Below are 22,105 nucleotides of genomic sequence, written 5' to 3'. Positions count from 1 at the left end.
GCTGTTCCCTTTTTCTTTGCAGAAATACTTTAATTGTGAATTACATTTTACTGTACTATGTACAAGAGACTAGAGATAGTTACTGTAGCTAACACAAACTAAATTAAACATTCCCACCCCTATGGGAAGGATGTGGAAACCATAGAAAGAGTGCAGAGGAGATTTACAAGGATGTTGCCTGGATTGGGGAGCATGCCTTATGAGAATAGGTTTTCTCCTTGGAGCGACAGAGAATGAGAGGTGACCTGATAGAGGTGTATAAGATGATGAGAGGCATTGATCATGTGGATAGTCAGAGGCTTTTTCCCAGGGCTGAAATGGTTAGCACAACAGGGCAGTTTTAAGGTGTTTGGAAGTAGGTACAGAGGAGATGGCAGGGATAAGTTTTTTATGGAGAGAATGGTGAGTGCTTGGTGGCGGTGGTGGAGGCAGATGTGATAGGCTCTGAAGAGACTCCTGGACAGGTACATGGAGCTCAGAAAAATAGAGGGCTGTTGGTAACCCTAGGTAATTTCTAAGGTAAGGACATGTTCGGCACAACTCTGTGGGCCGAAGGGCCTGTATTGTGAGATGGGTTTTCTGTGTTTCTATCTTGGATAACATTTATCTCCTGACTTGCCCAGCAGTCCAGGAACACCACCACTGATTGTACTTGGGCATGGACATAACTTCAGTTTCCATGGAAATGGAAAGTTGAATTGAAATGGGGAAAGGGGAGGGGGTATGGGGGAGAAATGGTTTCAGAGGGAGAGAGGAGAGTTTTTTGAGGGGTGGAGGGAGAGTTCAGAGACATGGGAGGGGGTTCCTAGTGGATGGAAGAGATAATTTCAGAGGGAGAGGGAAAGTTCAGAACCAGACAGTACATTCCATAAACCCGTTTGCGCAACCCATTTTCCAGAACCCGTGGATAACTCTTTGCCAACCCCACTAAGACATCCTACCCGGTCCCACCCCCACTTACTGGCTGCCTGCATGTGGGGCTAAAATGCAAACAGAGCAGCCCCAGCAGATCTGCAAAAAGGGCATGGAGCCTGTGCAAACTAATGAATTTTTTATATGACACCACTCTATGCAGCAACTTTCACAGGTCCTCAGTGTACCAGGAGAGGACACCCTTCTACTGGGGACAGTGTGGAGGGAGCTTCACTCTGTGTCTGACCCTGGGAGTGTGTGTTGGGACAGTGTAGAGGGAGCTTCACTCTGTGTCTGACCCTGGGAGAGTGTGATGGGACAGTGTAGAGGGAGCTTCACTCTGTGTCTGACCCTGGGAGAGTGTGTTGGGACAGTGTAGAGGGAGCATCACTGTGTCTGATCCTGGGAGTGTGTGATGGGACAGTGTGGAGGGAGTTTCACTCTGTGTCTGACCCTGGGAATGTGTGATGGGACAGTGTAGAGAGAGCTTTACTTCATGTCTCGCCCCCTACTTTATTATAGCCAACTCCGCACTGAGCTACGCAGCAGTTCAACCCACTGACTGGAGTTGAGGTCTCCCAGTTATCCAATCGTCTGAATCAGATTCACCATTCATCATTCTCCACTCCAAACAAGCCCAGCCCATCCTATATCTCCTCTAAACTGAAACCCTCCATCCCAGATAATGTCCTGGGAAATCTCCCCTGCATCCTCTCTAGACTGTTACCTCCTTCCCATCACACGGTGATCAGAACTGCACTCATTCTCCAGCCTTGGCCAAACTGGTGTTTATAGGGTTGTCAGTTCTCAGTTATTTCCAACCCGGGGTTCTTCTAGGGGTTCAGGAATGAGTGAGAAACTTTGATTTTCACGATTGTTTATTTTAAAGTTTAAACAACGATACAGACAAATTAACAAGGCAGATGAGAGACGAGCAATATGTGAGATTCAGTAGGTTCAATATGGTGCTTTTGAAAAAAATGTGCTATCACCTTTATACCCAAGATGACAGAAGTTCCGTCGACAGGGGCTACACAGTTGTGACGTGTATTTGATGTGCTAATACTTAGCCAATTTTTTTTTTAAAAAAGTAAAGCTATATGTAGTTGCTGTACCACCTTCTGCCAGTAAGTAGGGACGAACTATCGCATACTGCGAAAAATACACGAGTTTGTTAAAGATGCAAATTGTTAAAAATACATATTGCATCAGTTAAAAAACTGAATTATTCAATGATTTTTTTCAATGATAGTTAATTCTTCTAATACCTAACAAAAAGTATAAAAACACAACCGATTTCAAAAAAGCTGTACCATAATCTCTCTGCTCTTACATTAAATCTTATGTCCGGTATCTTCTATACTTCATGTTACCATATTTTCATGTTGAAAGGCCTCGATAGAGTGGACATGGAGAGGATGCTTCCTGTAGTGGAAGAGTCTAGGACCAGAGGGTACAGCCTCAGAATAGAAGGACATCCCATTAGAACAGAGAGGAGGAGCAATTTCTTTAGCTAAAGGCTGGTGAATCAGAGGAATTTGTTGCCACAGATGGCCGTGGAAGCCAAATCATTGGGTTCTGCCTTAAATGACTATTGTCCAGTAGCATTAAAATCAACCATTATGAAATACCTTAAGCGGCTGGTCATGGGGCACATTAAAACCTTCCCCCAGCTACACTGAACCCTTTCCAGTTCACTTATCACTTAAATCGATCATTGATGATGCGATAGCCTCTGCTATCCGCTCTGTCCTGTCCTACCTGGAAAATGGGGTATCACATACTAGACTGCTGTTTATGGACTTCAGTTTGGTGTTCAACACTATCATACCCTAGAAACTGGTGGGGAAACAGTCCTTGCTGGGTCTCAACACCTCTGCAATTGGATGCTGTACTTCTTGACAGTAAGGCCACCGTCAGTCCGTGTGGGCAGCAACATCTCTCGTCCCATTATGATGAGCCCTGGTGCCCCGCAGTGCCGTGTAGTCAGCCTGCTGCTGTTCACACTGCTGGTGTGAGAAGAACAACCTAAGCCTGAAAGTCAGACAAACCAACCCCCTCTGCAAATATTTGGCTCCTCTGTAGAGAGAGTTAAGTGCATCAAGTTCTGGGGACACACAGATGACCTCACCTGGTCCCTTAATATCACCTCCCTGAACAAGAAGGCACAGCAGCGTCTTCACTTCCTAAGAAGATTGAGGCAAGCAAGCTCCCCCACTCACCCATCCCATCTTAACTGCATTTTACAGGAGCACTATTGTGAGCATCCTGACAAGTTGCTTCTCCATCTGGTACGGGAGCAGTTGAGCATTGGACTGGCAGTCCTTACAGAGGTCTGTGAGAACGGATGAGAGGATCATGGGGTCTCCCATCAGAGACATTTATCAGGAGCGCCAGATATGCAGGGCCTTTAGTATTATTAAGGATCCCATCCATCCATCCAGGATCCTCTTTAACTTTCTACCACCAGGCAAAAGACTATGATGCATGAAAACAAGAACGGTCAGGATGGGAAACAGTTTCTTACCCCAGGCCATTAGGCTTCTGAACTCCTGGCTGCGTCATATGCAGAGTGTCAGTGGTTAATCTGTTCAGTAGCTCTCCAGTATTTAATATTAATGCACTTTAGTTTGTTATTTATGTGTGATTTATCTGTAGGTTTTATCCATAGCATTGTAACTTATCATATGTTATGAGTACTACTGTGCTTTGCACCCTGGTTCGAAGAAACATTGTCTTGTTTCTATATAAATTAGATGGTTATGTGTTATTTGCATGTATATAGTAAATGACAATAAACTTGACAATATTGAAAGTGAAGGTTGATAGGGCATCAAAGATTACTGGGAGAAGGCAGGGGAAAGGGGTTGAATGATGGGGTGGCACTGACTTGATGGACCAAATGGCCTAATTCTGTCTTATATCATATTGCCTTCTTCACCACCTTGTCTACCTGTGCATCGGGGATCTTTTGAAATGTCTGGAAACTTCCACCATACTGCTAGTAACAAAATACTAGAATTCAACAGACCGAGCCGCGCCTAGGGAACTGTTTCAGGCCGAGACCCTTCATTGGGACTAGATAAAAAAGATGGGAAGTCAGAGTAAAAAGGTGGGGGGGGGGGGGAATGAAGAAATACAAGGTTGTAGGTGATACGTGAAACCAGGAGATGGGAAGGGGTCAAGTAAAGAACTGGGAATTCAATTGGTGAAAGAGATAAAGGGCTGGAGAAGGGGGAATCTGATAGGAGAGGACAGAAGGCCATAGAAGAAGGGAAAGGGGAGGAGCACCAGATGGAGGTGATGGGTAAGTAAGGAGATGAGGTGTGAGAGGGAGATAGGAATGGGGAAGGAGGAGGAGGGGCCATAATGCTGAAGACTAATGCAAAATATTTATTCAGTTCATCCATCATTTTTTTGGCCCCCATTACTACCTCTCCAGTATCATTTTCCAACTGTCCCATAAACACTCTTGCCTCTCTTTTACAGTTTGTGGGTCTGAATATGAAACATTTGGTATCCTCTTTAATATTATTGGTTAGTTTACTTTCATATTCCATCTTTACCTTCTTAATGAATTTTTTATTTGCCTTCTGTTGGTTTTTAAAAGCCTCCCAATCCTCTAACTACCCACTAATTTTTGCTCTATTATATGCCTTCTCTTTGGCTTTAATGCTGGCTTTGATCTTTCTTGTTGGTCACAGTTGTGTCATCTTTCCTTTAGAATAACTCTTCCTTTTTGGGTTGTATATATCCTATGCCTTCTGAATTGCTTCCAGAAATTCCATTCTTTGCTGTTCTGCCATCATCCCTGCCAGTGTTCTTTTCCAATCAATTCTGGCCAACTCCTCATTCATGCCTCTGTAATTCCTTTACTCCACTGTAATACTGATACATCTGACTTCAGCTTCTCCTTCTGAAATTTCAGGGTGAGTTTGATCATATTATGATCACTTCTCTAAGAGTTCTTTTACTTGAGCTCTGTAATCAATTCCAGTTCATTGCACAACACCCAATCCAGAATAGCGGATCCCCTAGTTGCCTCAACCATGAGCTGCTCTTAAAAAGCCATCTCATAGGCATTCTAGAAATTCCCTCTCTTGGAGAAAATTTACCCTGATGGGGGTCCTCAATGATGGATGCTACTTTTTTTGAGGTATCACTTCTTGAAGATGTCCTGTATACTACAGAGACTAGTGCCCATGATGGAGCTGACTAAGTTTACAACTTTTCGCAGTTTATTTTGATCCTGTGCAGTAGCCCCACCCCCTATACTAGACAGTGATGTAGCCAGTTAGAATGCTCTCCATGGCGCACCTGCAGAAATGTGCAAGTGTTTTTGGTGAGGTACCAAATCTCCTCAAATTCTTAATGAAATACAGCTGCTGTAATGCTATATTCTTTGTAGCTCCATTGATATGTTTGGCCCAGGACAGATCCTCAGTGAAACTGACATGCAGGAACTTGAAATTGCTTACCCTCTTCACTTCTGATTTTCCCTCTATGAGCACTGAAGTGTGTTCCCTCATCTCTCCCTTTCTGAAATCCACAGTCAGTTTTTTGATCATATTGACATTGAGTACAAGGTTGTAGAGCCTTCCTTTCTGCCATGCAGTGAAGCAGCATGTTAGAATGCTCTTTACTACGCATCTGTAGAACATCAGGAGTATTGACGTGTATAGTCCAGCTCTCTTCAGCCTCAGAGACGGAAAGGCAGAATTGCGGACTGTACTGAAGCACTTCCCTTTTAATTCTCCTGGTTTTCTGCTTTCTAGGTGCTGAATCCATTCCATGTTTTCCAAGTCTTCAGTGTGATCCTCTGGTCCTTCGATGAATACTACCTGTATGCATCTACCATTGTCTTCATGTCTCTCGTTTCCATCTGTGTCACTTTGTACTTTGTGAAAAAGGTAAGTGATCTCTGTCACTGTGTGGCCATCAGGAATTCAGCCTGGACTTCCTGCTAGACCTCTCATCCTCCTTCATTTGCCTCCTTAGCAATACGTACTGTTACATGATATGGTGGCAGCTCACAATGTGGTACGTCTGAGTGTTTACCGCGATAACAATGGTGAGTCAACCTCGTAACTACGTCACTTCCTCTGCCCCTCTTACCGCCTCTCCCCACCTTCCCTGTGCCCCACCTTCTGCCTCCTCTCTACTCTCCTCCCCCATCTCTTCCCTCTCCTCCCATTTTCATTTTGTCACTGTGATGAGGATGAATTACTAAATTCTATTCTTTCCCCCAGTCACCGAGGAAATATTCTCCACTGATCTGGTGCCTGGCGATGTCATTCACATCCCGACCAATGGCTTGATGATGCCCTGTGATGCGGTGCTAATCAGTGGAACTTGTGTTGTTAATGAGAGCCTGCTAACCGGTGAGCTTTATTCCCGTGTTACTCTGCTGGGGCTGGGGTTTGATACCAGTGTCACTGTCTGGTGTAGGGGCCTGTTTCAAGGAAGATTCTCTGTGTCACCACCATAGAGATTGATTTTAATACTTCTGTAACAGTGGCTTTTTTTTTGGTTATATTTGATTTAGCTTATTATTGCCGCTTGTACCAAGGTACAGTGAAAATCTTGTCTTGCACACTCTTCAAACAGATCAGATCATTAGTGGTGAACCTGTGGAACTCGTTGCCACCAGCGGCTGTGAAGGCAGAGTCTTGATATAAATTTAAGGCAGAGGTTGATAGATTCTTGATTGGTCAGGACATGAGAGGATACAGGGGAGAAGACAGGAGATTGAGGATTTGAGGGGAAATGGATCAGCAATGATGAAATGGTGAAGCAGACCCAATGGGGAAAATGGCCTCATTCTGCTCCTATATCTTATGGTCGTGTTACACAGTGCAATGCTTGGCCTTTATATACTTACCATTCAGTTGATTGGCATTGAGGAAGAGTAATAAGAGTGCAGAATAAAGTGTTGCAGTTAACAGATTTGGAATCAGATTTAATATCACCAGCATATGTCATGAAATTTGTACAGTGCAATTCATAATAACAGAGAAAAAAAAACAGTGAATTACGTTAAGTTTGTTTATTAATTAGTTAAGGGGTTGTGCAAAAATAGAAATTCAGAAGTAATAAGGTGATGTTCATGGGTTCAATGTCCATTCAGAAATCAGGTGGCAGAGAGGAAGAATTGTTGAGTACGTGGCATCAGGCTCCTGTACCTCCTTTCTGATGGTAACAATGAGAAGAGGGCATGACCTGGGTATTGAAGGTCCTTAATGATGAGTGTTACCTTTTTTGAGGCATTGCTCCTTGAAGATGTCCTGGACACTACGGAGACTAGTGCCCATGATGGAGCTGACTGAGCTGACAACTCTGCAGCTTATTTCGATCCTATGCAGTAGACCACCCCCTCCCCAATACCAGACGGTGATGCAGCCAGTCAGAATGCTGTCCCCAGTACATCTGTAGAAATTTACAAGTGTATTTGGTGACACAAATCTTCTCAAACTCGTAATTAAACATAGCCACTGTCATGCCTTCCTTGTAGCTCCATCAAGATTTTGGGTCCAGGTTAGATCCTCAGATTGACACCCAGGACATTGTTGCTCACTGTTTCCACTTCTGATCTCTCTGTGAGGACAGGTGTGTGTTCCCAAGTCCTATCCTTTCTGAAGTTCACAATAAGTTACAAGAAAGAACAGTGCAAGTAAACAACAAAGTGCAAAATCACAAGGTAGATTGTGAGGACAAGAGTCCATCTTATCTGTCTAGGGCAGATGTTCCCAACCTTTCTTTATGCCGTGGAGTCTTACCATTAACAGAGGGGTCTGTGGACCTCATGTTGGGAGACCCTGCTGAGGGAATCATTTAATAGTCTGTTAACGGTGGGATAAAAGCTGCCTTGAGCCTGCTAGTACATACTTTAAGGGTTTTGTATCTGCTGCCCGATGGGAGAAGAGAGAATATCTAGTGTGGTTTGGGTCATTGATTATGATGGTCACTTTACTAAGGTGGTGAGGCATGTCAATGGAGTCTGTAGAGGGGAGGCCACATTCCTGTGAAGTGCTGAGCTGTGTCCGCAACTCTCTGACTCAGGTTGACTCTGCTCCTCAACCCAAGTGCTGCTCCTGAGATCCCATGGGAGGTGTTGATGTGGAACAGGACAGGTAGCTCTGACATCCTTGACGTGATTGGGTTGAGTTGTTCTCTGATCTTGGCAATCTATTTGCAAACGTTTCATCACCGCACGAGGAGACATCATCAGTACTTTGTTCAATTGTGGTGTGTACTCTGAATGCTTGGCCTTTATATACTTATCATTCAGTTGATTGGCTGTCATTACTACAACCCAATTGTGATGTAGGGAAGGGGTGAGGGGTTGTCAGCGCTGATTGGTTGACGGTAAACTCTATTGTCTAGAATTTTGTCCATATTGGCTTATAAATGGAATCGAGGTCTACGTGTCCCATTTATAAGCAATGCGGGCAAAATTCCAGTTAGCACACAGAGTTTGCCATGCAACCAGTCAGCAACAAGGCGCCCCCATCCCTATGTCCTAACTGAGTTTCCGTAATGTTGGCTAATTAGCTGATTGAGAAGTATATAAAGGCCAAGCATTCAGAGCATGCACTACACCACACTAATTATGCCAGTGAGAGGGGAATAGTTGTTTTATTTTATTGATACAGTTATGCTGTTAGGTATTACATTTTACAATTAAGTAATCAGATGATTGATAGTTAGGCTTGTTGAATTGGCCAGTGAGATTTGTCTTGGGAGCATTCTAGAGAGAGCATAGGAAAATGAATGAGGAGCCATTTTCGAGAGAGCATGGAATCGAAGAAGGGAAAAGAAGGAAAATGGAAATGAACAATGAACATCGCAGAAGAACATGGTGAAACACTCATTGAATCCACTTGGAAGGACAGATACAGCTGTTAGAAGATGCTCATGCAGACTATGGTCTCACAGTGAATGTGCAGATAACTTTTAGCTAGCCATTTAGCACACAATGTTGGAGAAAGTTCAATGCCTTTTCCATGGAGGTTGCGTGAATGTTTTTTTTCTGGGACAGGCCCTTCAGCGTAGAACCCTTTCAATACCGTGAGCAAATGAAGTGAAGCAAATTGGATTGATTATGCAACAATGAGTTCCAATGATTACGTGCACGTTATAGACTAATATTTATTTTGTTTGTTACAGTTTGAAATATATGTCAATATAATTTTGATCTAAGTTTATAGTGGTGTCAGTTAAATTATTGCCTCCTAGCGAACAGTAAATTTGTGTGGGTGTGTCAGTAATCATTACAAGAAACAGTACTGCTTTCTCTTATAGGAACACTCAAAGTTTTATGTGTCGAGTTTACCTGAATTGTATTTACCCTAGGTGTGTTTATTTCTCATTGTTTAGAGTTATGTTGCTGTTAGGTTGGATTCACAGTAATAGCTAACTCAATATGAGCCTGTGGTGAGAGGGTTACACCTCTTTGAAAGGTTGATTAAGCCTCATAGTGTCTAGTTCCAGATCCTACACTGGGAACCACAGAGATGTGTGGCATCAGTTGTCAGGGAGAACAAAACAGCAGATGACATTCTCTCTGGGTCAGGGATTGTTAAAGAGTTATGCGTTGTGGTGAGTTTGAAGAAACCTTCACCAGTTACAGAACAGTGGTTCTCCAGACCGGGGAAGATTTACAATCAATTGTATGTTGTTCAATGAGGAGAGAGAGGCTCAAACATCTTGCAGTGATGGGAAACATTGATGGAAGGAAATGTCATGGTCGACAGCGTGTGACATTACATCAAGGGATGGACAGGCAAAAGTTTTAAAGAGCTTATTGGAACTTCTCAGGTTAAAGACAGGTGGAAGTACACGATTGCCCACGGCTCATAATGATGATGATGTGGTCCAATGGAAAAGGTGAACTGTTTGTCAGATCTGGGCTGCGGTAAAGGAAAGGGAATTGGATAAATATTTGGAAAGGATGAGCCGAATGGCCTAGTTCTGCTTCTATGTGGTTCTGTGGAACTTGTCTCCATTTGCACCAATCCAGATGCCAACAGAGCGCCAGCGACCCAGTTCTTCCTTGATCTCCAGCACTCTGTGTATGTATGGAGGTACACATTCTCCCCTTGACTGCAAGGGTTTTCCCCGTGTACTCCAGTTTCTTCCCACATCCCAGCAGCGTGCAGGGTCAGTGGGAAGTGGCTGTGGAGATTGGGGAGGCATTAGCAATGATCTTTCAAAAGACAGTAGATTCTGGCCTGGTTCGGGAGGACTGGAAGATTGCAAATGTCACTCCACCATTTAAGAAGGGGGCAAGGAAGCAAAAAGGAAATTATAGACCTGTTAGCTTGACATTGGTTGTTGGGAAGTTGGAGTCAATTGTCAAGGATGAGGTTACGGAGTACCTGGAGGCATATAACAAGATAGGCAGAACTCAGCATGGTTTCCTTAAAGGAAAATCCTGCCTGACAAACCCATTGCAATTTTTTGAGGAAATTACAAGTAGGCTAGACAAGGGAGATGCAGTGGATGTTCTGTATCTGGATTTTCAGAAGGCCTTTGACAAGGTGCTGCACATGAGGCTGCTAAACAAGATAAGAGCCCGTGGAATTACGGAAAAGTTACATACGTGGATAGAGCGTTGGCTGATTGGCAGGAAACAGAGAGTGAGAATAAAGGGATCCCATTCTGGTTGGCTGTCGGTTACCAGTGGTGTTCCACAGGAGTCCACGTTGGGGCTGTTTCTTTTTACGTTATAAATAAACAATTTGGATTATGGAATAGATGGCTTTGTGGCAAAGTTTACTGATGATACCAAGATAGGTGGAGGGGCCGGTAGTGCTGAGGAAACAGAGAGGCTGCAGAAAGACTTGGATAGATTGGGAGAATGGGCAAAGAAGTGGCAAATGAAATGCAATGTTGGAAAGTGTACAGTCATGCACTTCGGTAGAAGAAATAAACGGGCAGACTATTATTTAAATAGGGAGAGAATTCAAAGTTCTGAGATGCAACGGGACTTGGGAGTCCTCGTGCAGGATACCCTTAAGGTTAACCTCCAGGTTGAGTCGGTGGTGAAGAAAGCGAATACAATGTTGGCATTTATTTCTAAACAATAGAGTATAGGAGCAGGGATGTGATGTTGAGGCACTATAAGGCACTGGTAAGACCTCACTTGGAGTACTGTGTGCAGTTTTGGGCTCCTTTTTTTAAGAAAGAATGTGCTGATGTTGGAGAGGGTTCAGAGAAGATTCACTAGATTGATTCTGGGAATGAGAGGGTTAACATATGAGGAATGTTTGACCAGTCTTGGACTGTACTCCTTGGACTTTAGAAAAATGAGGGGGGAATCTCATAGAAACATTTCGAATGTTGAAAGCCATGGGCAGAGTGGATGTGGCAAAGTTGTTTCCCATGGTGGGGGAGTCTTAGTATGAGAGGGCATGACTTAAGGGTTGAAGGGCACCCATTCAGAACAGAGATGCAAAGAAATTTTTTTAGCCAGAGGGTGGTGAATCTGTGGAATTTGTTGCCACAGGTGGTAGTGGAGGTCAAGTCATTGGGTGTATTTAAGGCAGAGATTGATCGGTATCTGAGTAGCCAGGGCATCAAAGGTTATGGTGAGAAGGCGGAGGAGTGGGACTAAATGGAAGAATGGATCAAGCTCATGATAAAATGGCGGAGTAGACTTGATGGGCTGAATGGCTGACTTCTGCTCCTTTGTCTTATGGTCTTAAATGGCAACTATAAATTGCTCCCCCTCCCCCCCCCGTGTGTGTGTGGTAGAATCTAGAGGTGAACTGATACAAGTACAGGGAGAACAGTTGGCGTTCCCAATCTGGGGTCCACAGACCCCTCAGTTAATGGTAGGGATGCATGCATAATAAAGGTTAGGAACCCCTGGTTTACGATAGAAGTGGGTAAAGTGGGGAATGGATTGCTCTGTAAGCTGACATGGATTTAATGGGCTGAACAGCCTCCTAAGCTAAGGAAGTGTGTGGTATTACAGAAATGGTAAGGAAGTGGGACGATTGGATCGTGTGTTCAGAGGCCTGAGAGGGCTCAGTGCGCCAAATGGCCTCTTGGCCTGTGGAAATACCAAATGCAACGCAACACAAGTGTTACAAAAACGGGGGTTATGACCAAAGCGAAAGAAACGTCTGGAGTCGCTTAGTGCTTTTGTACAAGGATGTTTATTAAGGGTGTTAAGAATCAAACTTAGAAAACTCAGCAAAAGTAGCAAGAAGAAAACTGCCAATTTATTTACAAAAAGATAATCTATCAGAAAACATAATTATAGCTGTATTCTATTAGACCACTGTGAACTCCTGCCAGCTCAATCTCTGTCTCCCCCACTGACAGCGATCCACCCTGTTTGTATTCTTTAGCAACCAGGGCACACCATCTTTAATTACCCTCAAAGTTAACTTAAGGCTACACTTGAATTAGAATATGATTTACCCCACAATGTGGTTATAATCATATTACAAAATAAACATAAGTATCTACCTTAAGTACATTATACAAACAATATATACACATTTACACATCCTGATTACTAAAGATACGGTATATCCCACCATGTTTGCCACTGTTGTGATATAGCAACAGGTTTCAGAACCATGCAGGAACAGACCCTTCTGCCCACAACACTGTGCTGAACATGGTCCATATTCATTCTGCATATTCAAGCTTCTATCTAAAATCCTTCTATCGTATTTGTCTCCACCACTGTCCCTGGTGGCACGTTCCGGGCACCTACCACTCTTGTGTTTGTTTGTTTTTTATAAAAAAAAAGGGAAAAACTAATGCCCTACACATCTCCTTTGAATTTATCCCTTCTTACCTTAAATGCGTGCATGGTGTCTAGGATTAAGTACTTTTTTGTTTGTTTTTTGAGATGTGGTGCAGAATAGGCCCTTCCAGCTTTTTGAACCATGCCGCCCATCAATTCCGATTTAATCCCAGCCTAATCATGGGACAGTTTGCAGTGACCAATTAACCTACAAGCCGGCACATCCTTGGACTGTGGGAGGAAACCAGCACTGTCATGGGGAGAACGTACAAACTCCTTACAAACAGTAATAGGAATTGAACCTGGGTCGCTGTTACTGTAAAGCTTTATGCTGACAAATACGTTTCCTTTCCACCCTACAACCCTGGTATTAGAAATACTGGCTGTCTGCTCTACATAATCTTCTAAACTTCTATCAGAATCAGTTTTATTATCACTGAAATGCTCATTCATTCATTACTTGCCATCTCATATGACATGGGTGATCATGGGCTTTCCATGACCGTGACTGTTCCTGGCAAATCGCCACCTCCTGGACAACGTCTTTCCAAGACGGGTGACCCCAGCCACTATCAATACTCTTCAGGGATTGTCTGCCTGGTGTCAATGGACACATAACCAGGACTTGTGATATGTACCAGCTGCTCATATGACCATCCACCACCTGCTCCCCTGGGTTCATGTGACCCTGATCAGGGGCTAATCTTGCCCAAAGGCAATCTGCAGGCTGGCAGAGAGAATGAGCACCTTACACCTCCTTTGGTGGAGATGTATCTCCACCCTTCCACCTATCACTGGCATGTACTGTAAAATTTGTTGTTTTGTGGCAGTAGTACAGTGTAATATATAAAATATACTATAAATTACAGTAAGAAATTAATAGTGTAAGCGGAGTGCAAAACAGTGAAGTGGTGTTCATGGACCGTTCAGCAATGAAGTGACCCTCAGTCTCCTATACCTCCTCCCGGATGGTAGTAATGAGGAGAGACATGAGGGTCTTCAATGTTGGATGCTATCTTTTTGAGGCATTGCCTTTTGAAGTTGTTCCCCATGCAGGTTTCTGAAGCTCCCAAGGGGACAATCCAAGTTTGTTCAACATTTCCTGGTAAATCCTCTTCTCCGCATCCTTCTCGGAAGTGTCCATTTAACTCTCATTTCCCATTCTCAGGGGAAAGCGTGCCCGTCCTGAAGACCAGCCTCCCAAACCCTTCCAGGAGCGGGGGAACCATGCAGGAGGAGGTGTACAACCCGGAAAACCACAAGCGCCACACGCTCTTCTGCGGAACCGCTGTGGTCCAGACCAGGTTTTACGCCGGAGAGCCGGTGAAAGCCGTCGTTGTCCGCACAGGTAGCGGGGCAGGGAATGGGAGAGGGTAAGGAGTCCGGTGGGGGGTGGGGGTTTCAGGGGTGAGAGAGAGCAAGGAGACCAGGGGTGCGGAAGAGAGCAAGGGGTTTGGGGTAGGAGCCTGTGGGAGGTGGATCAAGGGGAGGGTGCGGAAGGGGGTTGGGGGAGAGAATAAGGAGTTTGGGGGAAGGGTGAGGAGAGTGAGAGGTTTGGGGTAGAGAATGAGGTATGGTGAGGGGGAGTGAGGATTTCAGGGTGAGAGGGAGAGGGGTAGAGCAGGGGTAGGCAACCTATGGCCCGAGGGCTACATCCGGCCCGTGAAGGTTTCGGGATGCTATACTTATCTGGCCCACTGCTGATTTTTCCTTATTCTGAGTGTTTCATGCGACCACACTGATGGGCGTGTATGGTGTCTTGTTACGCTAGCTCCTGGTTCCGTTTTGTTCCAAACCAAATACTGTTATATGCGAATGATGGGAAGGCAGACTACCTTATTAATACGTATTAGATAATCTCCGTGCATGTGCAGGTTTTCAGATAGGATCGTTCAAATTTATAAACAGAAACAGCGTCACTGTTAACGAGAAATCCACGCTAAATATCCAGGTATTTACACGTGCTACAATACTTTTGAATAACTTGCGTTTTGAAATAAAATGAAGTTGAGGGAATGAAGGCTAGTTTCGGGAAACAACATCATTTTTGCCAAGAAAAGCAGTGAAAATGAAGGAAGTACCCATGTCAGCTACGAAGTCTCAAAACTTATTGCAGAAAAGATGGAGAGTTTGTCAAAGAATGTTTACTGGCAGTGGTGGATATTGTTTGTCTTGAAAAGAAATCTTTGTTTGCATCTATCAGCTTGTCAGCAAGAACGATCACATGGTGAGTTGAAGAAATGTTAACAGACGTTAAAAGTTTTTTAAGGGATACCTGCAACGAATTGCAGTTTTTTCAATCGCGCTTGATGAGAGCACAGACTTGAGAGACACTGCTCAACTTGCAGTGTTTGTGCGAGGAGTGACCTCAACTTTTCAAATCTTTTGTGTCCTTTTAATAGATTCAAAAGATGCCTTGATTGAAATAAATTGCAACTAAACTGAGTTCTTTGATTACTGATTGGCATCCTTGGTTAAGCACAAATGATTTTCCAGCATGTGTTATTCATTAATTTGAGGCAAAACATAACTAGATGTATTTAAATGGATAATTCCCATATTTCAAGTTTTTTATGGCATTTATCTGGCCCATCATCTGGTCATTAATACGTGATCTGGCCCACAGAGGCAAAAAGGTTGCCGACCCCTGGGGTGCAGAGTGATGGTGATTATTAGTGGATTGGTGGAGTGAAAGCTGCTGGCTGTACAGGTGGCAGGAAAGGGAGCTGGAGAGGATGGAGGTTGGGGTGGGGTGTTCACAGCCCACGAAGATCGCATCCTTTCCCCCTCCAAGTGACTGGATCCTCAGATGTCAGGAACACCCTGGGCTTCCTTCAACCTGCACCTTTCCTTCCTCCCCTCCTGCAGGTTTCTACACGTTGAAGGGACAGCTGGTTTGCTCGATCCTCTACCCAAAGCCGACTGACTTCAAGCTGTACCAGGATGCCTACCGCTTCCTGTTCTGCCTGGTGTGTGTGGCTGGGATTGGTGTAGTCTTCAGCATCGTGAGCAGCAGCCTGCTGGGGGTGCGTAGCCCAGCCTTCCCCCGATCAAGGGACAGCAAGCCTGGGGCGGGAAGAGTTGCTCACTCCATGGCCCTAGTTAACTGGGGTGAACCACTACCCCTGTTGCCATGGAGCAGAGAGGCATGGGGTCTGCTGGAAATCACGTGACATCCCCAGGAACATGGCACAGCGAAAACTATCAATACCGGCCTCCGGCAGGGTGGGGGGGCGGGGATGGTGTGTGTGTGTGTGTGTGTGTGTGTATATTACATGCTCTCTGGGGTGAAGGGTGGAGGGATGGAGAGGGGGAGGTTGGAGGGGTGAGGGATGGAGAGGAGGGAGGTTGGAGGGGTGAGGGAGAGGGGAGGTTGGAGGGGTGAGGGATGGAGAGGGGGAGGTGTGAGGGATGGAGGGGGGAGGAGGGAGCACTCGGACACAGAGGGAAGGAGGAAGATTGGGGACGCTGACTGCTCCTCCCTTTGGGTCCTAGGAAGAGGTGGAGCGCATCATCATCGAAGCTCTGGACATTATCACCATCACGGTCCCCCCAGCGCTCCCGGCTGCCATGACTGCGGGCATCATGTACGCACAGAACCGGCTGAAGAAGATGGGGATCTACTCTATCAGCCCCCAGCGCATTAACATGTGCGGCCAGCTGAACCTGGTCTGCTTTGACAAGGTTAGTGTCCCAGTGGATGGGGCGTGGGGGGGGGGAGGGGGTTGGGAGAATGGACCCCATGACACCATGCCAAAGGGACAAGGGACAAACCACTTCACATCTCTCAGCTGTGAGGGTACAGTGGGTTGAGCCACTACCTTAGAGACCAGGGTTTGATCCCAACTTCCAAAACTGGGATGTGTGTCAGTGTGTGTCTCTGTGTGGAGTTTGCACGTTCTCTCTGTGACTACATGGGTTTCCAGTGACATCCCGGGGTCTGTAAATTAAATGCCCCCAATGTGTGAGCGAGGGGTAGAGTCTGTGCCAAGAATAGAATGGAATCAGTATAAATAGGTGATTGGTATGGATGGTGCTTTAGGGCCTGTTTCTGTACCATATGACAATAAGGAAAACTTCACCGGCCAAAACAATCAGATGGGCCCTTGCCAAATCATCTCACCTTCTCCCTTCTCTCCAAACTCTCACAGTTTCCTCTTGTTATTCAGACAGGAACCTTAACTGAGGACGGCCTGGACATCTGGGGCTTCCTTCGAGCTCAGGACGGCAGGTAGTGTCCCCGGGGTGATAGTGGGGTGGGAATTGGCCAGCCTGCACCAGGAGGCTGCTGGGAGGTCTTCAAGAACGGGGATGGGGAAATGGGATGACTAAGCATAGCAATAATCTGGTTGTGTAGAATGAACCAGTGGTCACAAGCATGCATCCGTGGGGATCTGGTTGTTATGGACCTGAACCAGTCACGCAGTTGTAGTTCCCATAGTGGAATTGTCCCCTCATTATACGAGGGATATAAGAAAGATAGGGTAAATGCAAGCAGGCTTTTTCCACTGAGGTTAGGTGAAACTACAACTAAAGGTCATGGGTTAAAAGTGAAAGGTGAAAAGTTTAAGGGGAACATGAGGGGAAACTTCTTCACTCAAAGGGTCATGAGAGTGTGGAACGAGCTGCCAGAGCAAGTGGTGCATGCGAGCTCAATTTCAACATTTAAGAGAAGTTTGGATAGGTACATAGATGGTAGGGTTATCAAGAATTATGGCCCCAGTGCAGGTTGATAGGAGTAGGCAGTTTAAATGGTTTAAACCATTTTAAGGGCCTGTTTCTGTGCCTTACATTCCTATGGAAGCTTTACCTAGATTAGAGAGCTTGTCTTGTGAGAATAGGTTGAGCGAGCTAGGGCTTTTCTCTCTGGAACGGACGAGTATGAGAGGTGCTTAAGGTTATAAGAGACCTTGATAGAGTAAACAGCCAGCACCACCTTCCCAGGACAGCAAAGGTTAATACCAGAGAGCATCGGTTTAAGGAGTATGGAGAAGAATTTAGGGGAGGTTCAGGTTTTGACACAGTTGTGGGCCTGGAACACACTGCAGGTATTGGTGCTTGAAGCTGATGTAACAGAGACATTTAAGAGACTTGGATATGGTCAGTGGGTTAATTGATCCAGGTGAGGGCAAGGCAGTCAAAAGTTCAAAGTAAATTTTATTATCGGAGTGTATATATGTCACAATATACAACCCTGAGATTCATTTTCCTGCGGGCATACTCAGCAAATCTATAGAATAGTAACTATAACAGGATCAATGAAAGACCAACCAGGGTGCAAAGGACAACAAACTGTGCAAATGCAAATATAAATAAGTAACAATAAATGATGAGAACATGAGATGATCAGCTAAAAATTCCTTAAAGTGAGATCATTGGTTGTGGGAACATTTCAATGATGGGACAAGTCAGTGTAATTATCCCCTTTTGTTCAAGAGCCTGATGGTTGAGGGGTAGTAACTGCTCTAGAACCTGCTGGTGCAAGTTCTGAGGCTCTTGCACCTTCTACGTGATGGCAGCAGCATGATTAGATAGGTAATTATTGATCCCAAAAGAAATTAGTGTCACAGTAGCATTACAGGTGTACAGACATAAAAATACTGGAAGAAAAGTAAAGAAAGAAATAAGTTACCTCAAACAGTCTAACAGGAGGAGGGTCATCACTTCTCCGGCCATAGGTTGACATTATAAAGCCTAATGGCAGAGGGTGAAAGTGACCTCACATAGTGCTCTTTGAACCTGCACAGTTGTCTTCATCTGTTACTAGAAGTGCTCCTCTATTCAGCCAAGGTGGCACACAGAGGGTGTCTAGAATTGCCAGGATTTTCCTTTGTTCTACCACAGCCTCCAGAGTGTCCAGTTTGACTCCTATAACAGAGCCAGCCTTTCTAATCAGTTTATTGAGCCTGTTGGCATCACCCATGTTGATGCCATTTCCCCAACACCACCACAAAGAAGATAGTACTGGTGGCATCAGACTGGTAGAACGTGAAGGAGAGGCCTGCATAGGACCTCAGTCTCCTCAGGAAGTAGAGGTGACTCTGGCCCTTCTTGTACACAGCCTCTGTTATTGCGCCACTCAAGTCTGTCATCTAGGTGCACCTCCAGGTACTTGTAGGTCCTCACCACATCCACGTCCTCACCATTAATGGTAACATGGAGCACTGCAGGCTTCGTCTTCCTAAAGATCATCACTATCTCCTTTGTCTTACTCTTAGAAGAGAGCATGTAAGAACAGGTGGTGAGGATCTCTGTTGATGGATGCTGCTTTCTTGTGACAGCATTTCATGTAGACTTGCTCAATGGTTGGGAGGGCTTTACCCGTGATGTACTCGGCCAAATCCATTAACTTTTGTAGGATAATCCGCTCAAGGTCTTTGGTGTTTCCACAGAAGGCTGTGATGCAGCCTTTCAATACATTCTCTACTATGGGTCTATAGAAGTTTGGCAAGGTTTTAGATGTCATGCTGAATATCTGCAGACTCCTAAGGAAGTAGAGGCACTGCAGTGAGGGTGAGGCTGTCGGGGAGGGGTTGGGGTTTGATGCAGATACAGAGTAAATAGTTTACAGGAAAAATTAAGCAGAGATAGAGTCACTCTGTGAGCAGGTGTTGACTATGGGTCAAATGTAAAAAGAGCTGACAAAAGGGTAGGACTTGGTGATCACTGTCAGCCAGCATGGCTTCTACATGACAGTTCTCTGTGTCAGCAGGTTCTTCTCCTTGGAGCGTGACGTGGCCACCCAGAGCCTCACTCGGTCCTGCTTCGTTGCTGGCATGGCGACCTGCCATACTCTAACGAACATTGATGGGAAGCTGTCTGGAGATCCCCTGGACTGCAAGATGTTCGAAGCGACTGGATGGGTGAGGAGGGGCTCACGGTGGCCAAAAACAACCCCCCGCCCCCCAAAATCTGAGACTGTGCATCACAGTGTCCCTTCTTCAATCCCCCTCCTCCACACTCCTCTCCACGTTGCCTGCTTCCAATCTTAGAATCCTTGTGCAACAATGCCTTTATCAACTTGGCTTTGAAAGGCATCAGTCAGACCATACTTGGAGTTTTGTGAGTTTTGGCTCCTTATCTATGAAAGGATGTGCTGTCATTGGAAAGGGTCCAGAGGGGATTCACAAGAATGATCCCAGGAATGAAATGGTTAATCTATGAGGAATCTCTGGCTCTGGGCCTGGGATTTAGAAGAGTGAGAAGGGATCTCATTGAAACCTATCAAATGTTGAAAGGCCTAGATGGAATGGACATGGAGATGATGTTGCCTATAGTGGGCGAGTGTAGGACGAGAGGGCACAGCCTCAGAACAGAAGGACGTCCCTTTAGTACAGAGGTGAGGAGGAATTTCTTTACCTAGAGGGTGGTGAATCTGTGCAATTCATTGCTACAGACGGCTGTAGAGGCCAAGTCGATAGGTGTATTTAAGGTAGTATTTGATAGGGCTGAAGTGAATTTTCATGTAGTTTAGTGTTTTATCTCTAGAAAGTCTAGAGATGCTGGAAATCTAACACACCACATCTAAAATGCTGGAGGAACTCCGCAGATCAGGCAGCATCTATGAAAATAAATAAACAGTATTGCAGGCCAAGAATTTTCATTGGGACTAGAAAGGAAGGGGAAGACGTCGTTATTAAAGAGGTGGGGGGAGGTGAAGGAGGATAGCTGGAAGGTGATAGGTGAAGACAGGTGGTTGGGAAGGGTCAAGAGTTGGAGAGGAAGGAATCTGAAAGAGAGAAGAGTGCGCCATAGGAGAAAGGGGAGGAGGAGGGGACTCGGGAGAAGTGATAGGCAGGTGAGAAGAGGTAAAAGGCCAGAGTGGGGAGAGCACAGAGGGAGGGGAAAATTTTACTGAAAGGAGAAATCGATGTTCATGCCAGGTTGGAGTCTCTCCAGGCAGAATATTAGATGGTGTTCCTCCACCCTGAGGGTGACCTCATTTGGCACAAGAAGAGGCCGTAGACTGACATGTAGGAATGGAAATGGAATTAAAATGTTTGGCCACCAGCAAATTCTGCTTTTGGCGGATGAACACAGGGCCTCAACAAAACGGTTGCCCAATTTACGACAGGCCTTGCCAATGTAGAGGAGGCCGCATTGGGAGCAGTGAACACAACTGAACGACCTCAGCAGATTTGCGGGTGAAGTGTTGCTTCACGTGGAAGGTCTGTTTGGGGCCCTGAGAGCAGGTGAGGGAGCTGTTCATTCCTGGGATCAATCTACTGAACATTTTCGACCCTCTCTACGGAGAAGCACATCCTTCTTTAGTTAAGGGACCCAGAATTGCTCTCAATATTCCACATGTGATCTGACCAACACCTTCTGAAGCCTTAGCAGTATATCCTAGCATAAACTCAACACCTGCCAAATGGCCTTCTGTGTCATAAGAAAAATTAACCCTTTGAGCAGGAAAAATTTATTTTTGATAATTGTTTTCTCGAGTTGATGCGGGACTAGTTACAGTTCTCCAGCTAAGCATTTCCTCTCAAAGCAAGTGCTAACATTCCCGCCTTTCTATCCTCGCAGGTCCTGGAAGAGCCCACGGCCGAAGAGACGGCCCTGCACGACCAGATCATGCCTACTGTTGTGCACCCTCCCCAGCAGTCATCCTCTGCTGCGCCCAGCTGCGGCGATGCCGACTTGGTAGGTGGTGGTGGGCACAGTTGGGGAAGAGTTTGTCTCACTCGTGGCAAAAAGTGAAGCAATCTAAATCGTTTTTATTATCACTGACAAATAACGAGAATTATTTTGTTTTGTGGTAGTGGTATATTGCAGGATATAAGAAATAAGTTAGAATAAAAAAAGGACTGTGCAAGATGAGGTAATATTCATCAGTTCATGGACTATTCATAAACCTGATGGTGGAGGGGAAGAAACTGTTTCAAAGGTATTGAGTGTGTGTCTTCAGGCTACATTGCGTACAGTTCTGGTCGCCCCACTATAGAAAAGATGTTGAGACTTTGGAGAGGGTGCAGAAGAGGTTTACCAGGATGCTGCCTGGATTTGGGGGCATCTGCAATCACGAGAGGTTGGACAAACTTGGGTTGTTTTTCTTGGAGAGCTGGAGGCTGAAGGGAGATCTGATAGAGGTTTACAAGATTGTGAAAGGTATAGGTAGAGAAGACAGGAACCATCTCCCCAGGGTAGAAAAGGTATCTTCTCCCCAGGGCAGCATGGTAACGTAGTGGTTAGCAGTACCAGTGACACGGGTTCAACTCTCACTGCTGTCTGTAAGGAGTTGGTAAATTCTCCATGTGACCGTGTGGGTTTCCTCCTGCAGTCCAAAGATGAAATTAGTCATTGTAAATTGTCCTGTCATTAGGCTAGGATTGCTGGACTGTGAGAGTCAAATGGCTGGAAGGACTGTTCCACGCTATATCTTAAATGTCTAATACCAGAGGCATGCATTGAAGTTGAGAGGGGGTA

General features: G+C 45.2%; 1 protein-coding gene across 4 annotated transcripts in view; it reads left to right on the top strand.

Annotated features, from left to right (window-relative positions):
* Positions 1-22,105, top strand: part of LOC132396926 (polyamine-transporting ATPase 13A3-like) — a 96,332-nt gene that overhangs the window by 27,253 nt on the left and 46,974 nt on the right. For 3 of the 4 annotated variants that reach the window (XR_009513178.1, XM_059975032.1, XM_059975033.1), the window contains exons 8-16: positions 5,688-5,822; positions 5,911-5,983; positions 6,162-6,293; positions 13,845-14,024; positions 15,545-15,702; positions 16,172-16,360; positions 16,846-16,907; positions 19,386-19,539; positions 21,206-21,322. Coding sequence is in view for 3 of the 4 variants with exons in the window: in XM_059975032.1 (XP_059831015.1) it covers positions 5,688-5,822; positions 5,911-5,983; positions 6,162-6,293; positions 13,845-14,024; positions 15,545-15,702; positions 16,172-16,360; positions 16,846-16,907; positions 19,386-19,539; positions 21,206-21,322 (1,200 nt within the window). In the remaining variant the exon portion in view is untranslated. The remainder of the gene's footprint in view (positions 1-5,687; positions 5,823-5,910; positions 5,984-6,161; positions 6,294-13,844; positions 14,025-15,544; positions 15,703-16,171; positions 16,361-16,845; positions 16,908-19,385; positions 19,540-21,205; positions 21,323-22,105) is intronic. The other variant, XM_059975034.1, reaches the window with a different exon arrangement.

The sequence above is a fragment of the Hypanus sabinus genome, chromosome 7 (genome assembly GCF_030144855.1).
Source record: "Hypanus sabinus isolate sHypSab1 chromosome 7, sHypSab1.hap1, whole genome shotgun sequence".
NCBI lineage: Eukaryota > Metazoa > Chordata > Chondrichthyes > Myliobatiformes > Dasyatidae > Hypanus > Hypanus sabinus.
The sequence above is the reverse complement of the archived record's forward strand: the minus strand, read 5'-3'. Positions and strand labels throughout refer to the sequence as shown.